At 35.2% G+C, this 12,026-nt stretch overlaps 1 protein-coding gene across 1 annotated transcript in view; it reads right to left on the bottom strand.

The window, feature by feature from the left end:
- The window catches only part of F13A1 (coagulation factor XIII A chain), a 142,174-nt gene that overhangs the window by 61,487 nt on the left and 68,661 nt on the right, over positions 1-12,026 (bottom strand). The window contains exons 5-6 of the mRNA XM_058175275.1: positions 11,277-11,395; positions 1,613-1,720 (exon numbers count right to left, since the gene is read on the bottom strand). Coding sequence (XP_058031258.1) covers positions 1,613-1,720; positions 11,277-11,395 — 227 coding nt within the window. The remainder of the gene's footprint in view (positions 1-1,612; positions 1,721-11,276; positions 11,396-12,026) is intronic.

Here is a 12,026-nt window from a genome sequence, read left to right as displayed (position 1 = left end):
GACATGGTTAGTGTGGGATTAATTTGGACAATAAAGAAGAGGTTTTTGTATTTATTTATGTTTCATTGTATTTTCAGAACCAACTCATGGTTGCCGCAAAAAATAATTTTTCTAGCATTAATTGGTTTCCTGCACATACCTTTTACTGGAAGATGCAGTTATTATGCACCAATGAATGGGTCTTCTATTGTGGGGAACTAAATTGTTAACTCATGCTCAGCTGCAAATATCTCATCTACCAGGTGCAAAATAAGAAGTTTAGAAAATTGTCTGAAAGATACAATTTTTTAGAAATCTGTAGGAAAATTGAACCATTCCTGGTTTAATAAATGTTTTGTATATGCTGCCGCAGGGCAAAAAAATCTAAGTATATCTAGAATTCCTTTTCTCCACTATGGGGATATTAGTTCACTATTCCTGTTTATAGAACAAGCTATGGGAATATATAACTTCTGCGTATGGAATACTTTTTTATGCCACATAGATATTTTAAAGAATTTTGCCTTGAATCTTTTTTTTAGAAAAGTTTTTTTTTTTCAAAACAAACACACATACAGACAAACAATACATTTTTTTCCAAACAGAGTATTCTGAGTCAAAATTTGTACCGCTTTTCGTTTTCTCCAACACAATAAATATATTTCACAATTTGCCATAATATTCTTTCTCTCTAATTTTTTGTTTCATTTTCCTTCTGTTTCTTCTGATATATAAACAATATTACTGTTTGCTCTAATTTCTAATCTTAATCAATTTTTGTTTTTGCCCTCTCTCATTACTTTTTTCAAATTGATACCCTTTAAATTAAAGTCAATCATCTTTCTAAAACCTAACCCTAACTCTAAATCATCTTATTCAAATATTTTCCCATTACTCCCTTTTCACATTATTCAAATATTTTGCCTAAATTCCATTATTACAATTATAAATATTAGTATTCCTACAATTTTACATATATAACCCATTTCTTTCCCGCACTAAAACCTAACCCTAACTCTAGATCATCTTATTCAAATATTTTCCCATGCTCCCTTTTCCCAATATAATATAATATAATTTCAAATATTTTCCTTAGATTCCATTATTACAATTATAGATAACCCATTTCCTTCCCTTTTTTTCCATTTCTTTTTTATCAGCTTTCCAAATACTCCCATTAAATATTTCTAGGCACCAGGGACAACCTTACCTGGTCATGTGATCATTCCAGGAAGCCCCACAAAAAAAGAAGAAGAAGAAGAAGAAGAAGAAGAAGAAGAAGAAGAAGAAGAAGAAGAAGAAGAAGAAGAAGAAGAAGAAGAAGAAGAAGAAGAAGAAGAAGAAGAAGAAGAAGAAGCAACCTCAGCTTGGGCACCCATAATGTGAACATGAGTAGCGTTTTTGATGTGAAAAAGAGGGAAAAGCCAAGAGACTGACTCTACTACTGGACTAGCGAACTGGCAACCAAGTTTTTAATAAATTGACCAAAGCAGATATTTTCCTTGAAAAATAAGTCACAGAACAGAACAAATTTGCTCCAATCCATATAGTTCTGCTATATATTTAAGTAGAGTAGGAAAAAAAATCATAAATAGATCCCAAATATTGCACAAAATATAGGCTTATTACATACCATAGCAGAGCCAACACGGCTGATTTTGATAGGATTCCCACGGCCGGAGAGGTCCAGTTGTGCTCTGTCCATCAAATACAGGCAAGCATCCAAAACACCCTCTTCAAACTATATAAAAGAGAGAAAAACAATATAGATTCATCATTTATTTTACATAGCAAAATAAACAAAAACAAGGACTTCAGCAAGGTTTTAGTTCCATGTTGGAAATGCAATATTTCTGTATATGTATAACTTCAGCTGAATCAGTACAGGAAAAAAAATACAGAAAGTTATATAAAGTTTTTAAGAACATAACATAAACATTTTTAACATGCTGTTATGAATAAACAAATGACAGTAATATTTTCACCATAGCTATCGGTGAATCTGTTGCAAAATTATTGCTGTAAAATTTAGATTAATTTCTGCTTGTTTTCTCAATTATTTTGTTTGTTTGTTTGTTTATATCCCACCTTTTATTATTTTTATAAATAACTCAAGGCGGTAAACACATCCGACACACCTTCCTCCTCTTAGAATAGAATAGAATAGATTTTTTTATTGGCCAAGTGTGATTGGACACACAAGGAATTTGTCTTGGTGCATATGTTGTCAGTGTATATAAAAGAAAAGATACGTTCATCAAGAATTCTAAGGTACAACACTTAATGATAGTCATAGGTACAAATAAGCAATCAGGAAACAATCAATATCAATATAAATCATAAGGATACAAGCAACAAACTTATAGTCATACAGTCATAAGTGGAAGGAGATGAGTGATGGGAACGATGAGAAGATTAATAGTAGTGCAGATTTAGTAAATAGTTTGACAGTGTTGAGGGAATTATTTGTTTACCAGAGTGATGGCGTTTGGGAAGAAACTGTTCTTGTGTCTAGTTGTTCTGGTGTGCAGTGCTCTGTAGCGTTGTTTTGAGGATAGGAGTTGAAACAGTTTATGTCCGGGATGTGAAGGGTCTGTAAATATTTTCACAGCCCTCCTTTTGACTCATGCAGTATACAGGTCCTCAATGGAAGGCAGGTTGGTAGCAATTGTTTTTCCTCTTATTTTCCTCACAACAATAACCCTATAAAATGAGTTGGGCTGAGAGAGGATAACTGGCCCAAAGTCCCCCAGCTGGCTTTCATGGCTAACTTGAATTCACGTCTCCCGCTTTCTAGCCTAATGCCTTAACTACTTGATCAAACTGATTCTCTTAACTTAATTAACCAAAGCTTTAGGATATTTTCTGAATCCTGAATCATTTTAAATATTTGTAGCTTAAGCAAATCAGTTTTATAAGCCATTATTTGAAGTTGACTTATTCTGGAAAACCGTAATGCACTATTACGATTCGTTGAGTTCAGATAAAACTCAATGTTTTGGCATTCTTCATGGCTAGATTGCAAAAGAAGTAGAGAATCCTGAAGATAATCATGGTTCACCCACATTACATTGAACTATGGTTTGACATAGCATCCAAAAGCATCCATTGTCTGCCTCAACTGTGTACCAAAACTCTTTGCCATTTCCAGTTTGTTTCTCTATTGATGATATTAATACAAAGGCATGAACTTACCAAAGAATACTAGTAACTTAACTCTTAACAAAATAGAAAACCAATGAATTTTTACAGTACACTGATAATTTTCCAGTAAACTTTACATCATCTCCAAAAAGTAACTAAGGGAAACAATTCTGGACGTCAATTAGTTGACGTATGTTGAAACATGGCCAAACTTGCGTATCACAGATAACGGGGAAGTTTTCATTGGTAAACAAATTCTATTGTAAAGTTGGAAACGTTATATTTTAACTTTTAAAGATAGGTTTCATATTACACATGAACCTCAAAAGATTGAAAACTTCTTCTTTCAACCATATGTGCACATATAAATTAAACCAGAATAGATTCTTATTTTATGTTTATCTTCTAGGTTTTTCATACTAGAGCATGAAACTAGAGCCTAGAGCAACATCCAAATACCAACATTATTAATTTAGAACTGAAAATGGTGTATATGGTTGTCTTTTCTCACAATCAACCTGTTGAAGTAAGAAAAAAAAACTGCTCAAAGTTACTCAGAGAATATGGTGGTTGAACAGGGACTTGTGCAAGACAGATATATTTTAATGTATCCCTAGCTATAAATCATTTTCATAAGAATGGTATAGTTGTTATTCTTGACTATGGATAATATGGCTTAAAGCAGCAACTGCTGCAACAGCCAGAGGTGTCAGTAGTTACCCAACATATTAAAATAAAACCACATATTCCATGTGAACTTTAGTACTAAAATATATGTATGGTATATATTGTAGAGGGCAGTAATATTTTCATTCTAAGAACATCTTTCAGTCATGTCTTATATAGTTAATATCAAGTTGCCGTCCAACATGTCTTGCAGTATCCTGAAACTATCATCTTTGAAAATGAACTCTGGGAAAAAAAAGACTAATTCTGGGGCCCAATGACAAGAATGTCAGGAATAAATAGGGGGCAGAAGTGCCTAAATAGAATAGAATTCATTATGGAAGAACCTGCTCTATGGTACAGTTCAATTTGCTCAGAAGAAATTGCATAGCAACCAAAAAATGACACTGTCTGTTGGAAGACAATCGCAGAGGTGGTGGTAAAGGCACATGGCTTCAATTACAAGCTGCTCTGTGTAGTGATAAACAAATGAGGTAGTAATATTTCCTTTAAAGGCTGAATCCTAACAATTTTTGAAGTTTTCCTTTAAGCATACTAATTTTTTGTCTTCTTTCTTTAAAAATGCTAACTGTCTGAAAATAGCAACAATATATAACAGATCGAATCTGTAATTTGTTAGGATATAACACAATGGTGAACTCTTCAATTCACTTGCACCCAGATAGAAGATTCATTTATAATTGGTCATTTCTTTGCCTATGTCATCCATAGTTGTTATTTTTTTATTCTTCTTCTTCTTTTGGTACAGAGCAGAATATCATTACTAAATAATGAGTTATAACCTCATAATATGAAGCTTAGTCCCAAAGGAGATGCTTCCAGAAACATCTTCAAAAAGCTGAATGTTTATCCTTAAGGCTGACTCACATATCTCAATAGTGTACTCTTGTAAATTCTGGAAAAAGAATACTCACTGGAAATCATACTTTAGAGAGGGTGGTCAATAATACTAATACTAATGGTGTTTTCAGTATTGAACATACAGATGTATTTTAAATGTTGAAATCACCTGCCTACTAAAGCAAAAAAAAAAAATCCCATATAACTTTAATGTTTAATTCCTTTATTATGCATGAGTATTCATAGACAAAGGGTTGCTCCATCAGATGCCTTTTTTAAAAAAAATTCAGAACTGTGGCTGTTCTTAAGTCTGATTGTGTAAGTTCTAGTCATCACATCAATTATGTAACTTTAGTCAATAAACATGGATTTGATGCCCAGATATTGCCAAGTGTGTTTTATAATGCATTAATCTTCCTACATTATCAACTTACTTGGGTCACATAAATAGAAGAGAATATAAGTTAGAGTATTCTCCTTTAGAAACCAATGATCCATCAAGATGACACCTCTATCTGGCAGTGTCTTGTTTCCAGGCTGCACTGTATTTTTAAACACTTTGAAGAATTTACAGCTCCCTATTCTAATCCTAAGGTCTGCCTGTTGCAGTACATCTGTAGTAGTGTTTATTGAAGTAGCAACTAAGATGATATGGTAGTGTCATTATCCAGGATAATTTCTGAAACATATCTCAATCATAAAAATGTTTAGTTTGTAATTAAAGCAGCTAATTGCAGAAAACATGCTTCTTTCCAGATGCTTGAAAATATATTATTCCAGTTTCTCCTTGTTATTTTTTATCATCTACTTTTAATAGCAAACCTACACTTCCTTGTATTTCTTGCTTCTAACAAGTCAAAGAAGCTCTGTTGGTTCTCTTTTTTAACCATCCATCACAGTCTGATGTGATTGGGTTTAGCCGATCTTTCCTTGAAGGTTTGGATGACTGCAGTATCTCTTTTTTCATCTCCCATATTTGTCCCTTTCACTCACTGCTTCTTAGAAAGCACTTTGTGCAACCATACTGATTTCTTTTGATATCCACAATTTTTTTCCTGATCTTGAAGAAGCTTTTGAAAATGGCTTTGTTGATCTTGAAGAATCTAAGTTGGGCCACATTCAGCTGGTACACGGATGTAAAATCCCAAAGTTGTAGACTAGACTAGGAAATTGGGAAAAAGCCATATTTTCCCCAAGTTAATTACATGGACATATATAATTTTTTAAAATGTTATACTAAATTCTGGATGAAAAAACTAAATAATCTTATGGTCATTAACACTGACATGTTAAATCATTATTAATGCTGACCTTTCTGTTAGTATTAAATTTCTATATATATTTTTAATCTCCACAGCTTTAAATTATCTAAACATTAGAACGTTAAGAATTTTTAGATAATACAGTACAAATGGCACTGTATAAAAATAATACATTGTGTACATTTCACAACACTATATTATTATAAAATTAAATTAAAAACAAAGACTTTGTAGACAATAGAGTCAAGTTTGATTTGATAAAGGCTTTACCTTTATAATTTCTTCTTTTCTTGGTGTAATGGTATGCCCAGAGCTAGAAAAAGATTTACATCCTAACCATCTGAATATTTTTTCTATATCAGCCAACATAAAAGCTTCCTAACTAGTCCACATGGGAACCGGTTTAGCTCTGCCTGGTAAGGCCTGTTATTAAGAACACAAAGCCTGCAATTACTGCAGGTTCGAGCCCGGCCCAAGGTTGACTCAGCCTTCCATCCTTTATAAGGTAGGTAAAATGAGGACCCAGATTGTTGGGGGGGCAATAAGTTGACTTTGTAAATATATACAAATAGAATGAGACTATTGCCCTATACATTGTAAGCCGCCCTGAGTCTTCGGAGAAGGGCGGGGTATAAATGTAAACAAAAAAAAAACAAAACAAAAAAAAAAAACCATGAAGGAGAGACCAAAAGAGTCACTACTTTAGGAATCTGGGAATTAAATTAGTTTCTCAAAGTAAAACAATATTTTTGCTAAGATTTTTGTCATCATGTCCTATCCTCTTTCAATCAGCCTTCAAGGTCTTGGAAGAATCTTGCTTTTAAGGAGGTGGAGTGGCTAAGAACTTTACAGTTGGGCTGGTTTGTAACTCTTAGCTCCTAAACATTTAATGTAGCATTCCAATACAACATATTACTGGACTGGACTACCTGGAGCAACTTGCCTGCTCAATAGAAAGCAGCTTCTCAAGTTGCTGTCCATGGTGCTTTTGAGTTCTGGGTCTGCTTCTATTGTTTCAATTGGACCACTGATCTTTGGATTTACTAACAAGATGACAGTGATTACTCTTTAGTTTTCAATTCCACTTACACCAAGTTAAAAAAGAATCTGATGGAATTGAAAAGGTTCTGCATAGTACACACCCTGTCACCAGTTAGTGAAAGAAAATGAGCAGAGGGGATCCCAAAGGTTATTTTCAAGAGGCAACTGGACTTTCTGGTTTTTCTGTGAAGATGTTTCACTTCTCATCCAAGAAGCTTCTTCAGTCCAGTTGTCTCTTGAAAAAGCACCTTTGGAACAACCATGACCTGGATGACTGAGAATCTCCATAGACATTGAGCAGAGGGGAGTTAACAACCAGGTACAAGAAGCTGTGATCAAGCCACTAATCAAGACTAAAAAAAATCAGTAATCAGAGTAATCAAAGCTAAGATCAATGCTGAAGAATCAGGATTGATGAGTAAAAAAACCAAACACATTTAAAAGACATTCAAAATAGAACTGGAGATCACTTTCCAACCTTACTTTCAAAAAACCAGGAGTAGGTCTATATTTCAGTTTTCTGCTACTTCACTTCATTTTGCTTTCCTTTATGATTTTTAGACATCAGATCCTATCCAACTTTTTTCTGAAGTTTCTGAAATCAGTCTGCTAGACTCCAAAACACAAAATTACATTTCACTTTCACAGCTCTTGCTATCCAATTCCAAAGTGACAGTATCCCTTTCCCCCAATGCTTCTGCCAACATTCACTGTCAACCAATTCTTCCCTGATGGTCAGGTTTCAGGAGGACAATAGTTCTTCTTGACCCTTCTTCCACCTTTTGAGAGATAGATTTGACAGCAAGACAAATCAAAACATTTATTGGATGTTCGGTTTTTAGTTGAGTTAGACCTCCAGCAGATGTCAAAGTAGTTGGGGGGGGTGGAATTTACTGCTGTATAAATGTTTCATCATTTGTTCCAGGATAATGCTTTCTAGTCAGCCCCTGCAATATTATTCTTATTTCTTCCTATTCCTTGCAATCATACTCAGAACTTTCAGCAGGGATTTCATCCTCAGAATTGTGTATTTGTCTGCATATGCATGCTCTATTTTACATTTAATGCTAATGCTTTTTCTGTTTGGACTATTTTTTAAAAATATATATTTAAAAGTATGTATTGTTGGCTATATTCCATTATTTTATCATTAAGCATACTGATAAATTGGCCCAATGGAGGTCTAAAAGCTAGATATTTAGCATTATCAGTATCTAATAAGACATGAAAAATATATACCTTAAGAGATCTAGATTCTAGATTGTTGGATTCTAGAAAGAGAAGAAGAGATAAATAAGATACCTGCTCTATTTTGTGGATTTTATGTTCTTTGCAAGCAGTGGTTGACTGCAGCAATTTGATCTCCCTTTCACTATTTGAAATGTCCTTGATAGGGACATGATTTAGAGTATGCCTTATGTAGGGGTGAAATGATCTGAAATCTACTACCGGTTTGCTTCGTTACCGGTTCATTTGGCGCAGTGCGCAGTGCGCGCCAAAAATGCGCTTCACACACAGGTGCACTGCAGGCGCTACCACACAGCGCTGAAAAAGGAGGATTAAGAAGCCTTTTCTGAATTTGCAAAGGTAAGTAGAACAGCGAGGGGGGGGAATAGCTGGGTTGCGTGATTTAGATTTGCTAGAAAGCAGGATTGCGTGGAACAGCTGATCGTCAGAAATACTGGTTCGCCCAAACAGGTAGCATTTTTTTAACTACTGGTTCTCCCAAACTGGTAGCATTTATTACTACCAGTTCGGGTGAACCGGTCCGAACCGGTAGCATTTCACCCCTGGCCTTATGCTAAGTTCTACTAAATGTGACCAATCAGCCCATTTTCATGGTGATGAAATAAATGTTATCTTTCATTAATGAAAATATAGGAATCCAAATTTGTTATCTTAGGTGATGGGGTGGACCAAAGGGGGTGTTATGCCGAAGTGGGACATCTCGTTGGAATCAATCAATAAATGAATGAATGAACTAATGCATTTTTTTGGGGGGGATCAATCAGCAAAATATAATTGGCCGTAATCAGGACAGCTGTTATTTGGGTCAGTTCCAAAAAGCTGACTGACTATGGAGTAGCAGAATAATGGGTGCTGTGTCTAGATGAGAAATCCTTTTCTGAATCTATTCACTCCTGCTTTAGCCATTTTGCCCATGATTTGCATCAAGGAACTTGGCAGAGAGTCTTCCTTCTCAGTACTTTCTGACCTTACCATGGCTTTTGTGTAACAAATAATTTAATCCTGTTAGCCTGTTTGAACAGCTTGCAGGGGTTAGATCTGTCTACTGAGTGATTCCATTTTCTAACCAGAATGAAGTGAATGGGTCATCAATGGTAATTCTAGCTTGGCCCTCTGGCAGTTGATGTATGGTATTCCGCCAGGCTTCTATCACAGAGACTGCTATCATCTATAATCTATAGGAAGCTGCTGACAGAAATCATCAAGAGCTTTGCTGATGGGCATCATAAATAAGCCAATACTGTCCCCCCTCAAGTTCTATATTTCATTAGCTAAGCATCAAAGACCAATTGTCTTATTTCTAAACCAGTGTATTGAGGCTTTGGTTAAATGAATGAGCTGAAATATAATCTAAACAAGGTGGGAATAAAGCTGATAAGAAGACTGTACAGAGCAGGTCGCCCTGCCTTTGACAGATGAGTCAATAAACTTTATGTCTTGCTCCAAGAAAAGAGAGATACTACTGGAACCTGCTTTAAGCTTAGGAAAACATTTATATTACACACCTATATGAAAGCCACTTTTTCCCAGAGGCAAGAAATCTTTCCATGTTTTGACCCTGTAATCCTGGACCTTGAGAAGGATCGCATTGTGCTTTACACAGGATTGTAGTGAAGATGATGCAGGTGTTAGCAAATATAGAAGGCTGATGGCTTACATATCTGAACACTTCTACCCTGCATTTTCTGGAAATTCCGGAATGGGATCCAGTTTTCCACGGATATTGTTGTTCCACTTAGAGTACCAATAAAATTAGGAAGCGTATATGCCAGAAATTGATTATTTCTTTGATACTGAACGTCTCGCAATTAAGATAATAAAGGAAACAGGAGTCACAATGATGAAGTTCTGCTTAGAGACCAAATTATTATCAGTTTATCCTATATAGAAAGGAACGGGCTCCACAACTACTGCCTGAACCTGCTGGTCCAACTGCTTCTATAGATGTCCTCTACATCTAGTTGCCTTCCAAAGAGATTTTCTTCTTTCACTGATGATAATTACCCATTAAAATTAGAATAGAACAGTAGATTATGGAAACCTAGTCTGAAGAATTTGGGCCCCATTGAATGTTTGATTCAGTTAGATAATCATGCCAAATTGCCTCTTCAAAAGAGCTGGAAGCTGCTGAATACCTGTTATAATTACCGTTAGATGTTTATTCATGTATTAGATACATAAAAGAGTTCAAGACAGTGTGTACAACACTTTCTCTTCTTTTCTTTCTCCACAAGAACAACTCTGTGAGATACGTTGGGCTGAGAATAAACAACTCAGATGGTTTCTCTGGTTGAACATGGACTAAAACCTAAGTATTCCTACTTGTCATCCAGCACTTTCACCACTACTCCACACTGGGTGTCTGAGTTTGAGTTGTTGACCACGGTTGCTTTTGATGAGAAACAGGTAAGATGTGTTCTTCTGCTATTTGTATTTTGTTAAGTTTCTTTTTAAAAAAACTTTAAAAGAAAACGAGAACCTGCTTTTCAATTAATATACATCATACATTTTCTCAATTTATTTTTGTCATATCCCTGTGCCTCACAGATAAATCAGAATAAAAATCTGTGATAAAATCCATATAAGAAGGTGGTGGTTGTTTTTACAAACAATGTGGTGTGATGGTTAAGACTTAAAAACCAGGCAAAAAACAGGTTTTAGCCCACTCTTAATTGGATCATCCTCAGCTCACTGGCTGATTTGGGACCAGACATGCAGTTCAACCTACCTAACAGTGTTGTTGCTGTAGGCAGGAAGAAATGGAATAAGGAAATGTTGTGCAATACCATTTTTATTTGTTGGGACAAAAGGTGAGATATAAATCTAACATAAACACACATAAAGACATCATCCATCTGGACTGAAGTGTTCCAGACTGAGATACCGGTTCAGTCCTTTTTATTCCTTTGATTAATTCTGTTATGTATTACAGGGCAGTCAGCCATACCCTTACTCATTAGCCTAGGTGTATTTGGCTAAGCAGGAGTGAATCAGGTTTCAGCAGTATCAATCTATTTGCTAGGAGTGCAGCATTTAATAGAAAAGCAATTCTTCATTTATTTCAAAAGGATTTACCTGACCATAGTTCCAGCTTCTTGATCGTATATTTTCAGGGCTCCCATAGAAAATAACTCCAAGGTCATTCAGGACATACTCTTTCCTTTCTTCTTCTTCATCCATAAACACCGCATCCTCTGCATCAGATTTTTGTTTATAAAAACAGGTTAATACATGTACTTTTCTAGGAGTAGATATTGGAATTTAATACAGCTGAATGATACAAGAAAAAGCAGCCTTTTGTTCATTGCCTCACAGCACATAATATATTTTCTCCTCTGCAACTGGAAATGAAGCATGCTCCAAATTAAAAAAAGAAAAGAAAGGGAAAAAAGAAGAAGGATCACAACTCTCAACTATTTTGAGCAAGATCTGTAAAGCATGATTAAATTGTCACCTCTTATCAGGTACTTTATGATTCTGGGTTATTAAGCTGAAATGTCTGAGAGCTGTGGGAGCATTAAGCACCCACACAGCAGATCAAAGAATTACTTTGAAACTTCGTAATTGTGAGCAATTCTACACAAAATGATTTAAAGGATTAACCTGTTTAGGAAGAGTTGCACATTGTGATAGGCATGAACATGGTCCCTTTTTATACAGAATATAGACTTCTAAATAGCCACTTGGTTCATGTGAAGATCGAGACACAAAGAGGAACATTTTATGATAGACAGCTCTTTCTGGTTTAGGCTGGAGGTGCTGGAGAACCCCAGTAGACCTGCATTTTTAATGAATTAACCCAACTCATATTACCTAAGTTACATT

The sequence above is a fragment of the Ahaetulla prasina genome, chromosome 3, assembly GCF_028640845.1.
Source record: "Ahaetulla prasina isolate Xishuangbanna chromosome 3, ASM2864084v1, whole genome shotgun sequence".
NCBI lineage: Eukaryota > Metazoa > Chordata > Lepidosauria > Squamata > Colubridae > Ahaetulla > Ahaetulla prasina.
This window is presented reverse-complemented; position numbering and strand designations above follow the sequence as displayed.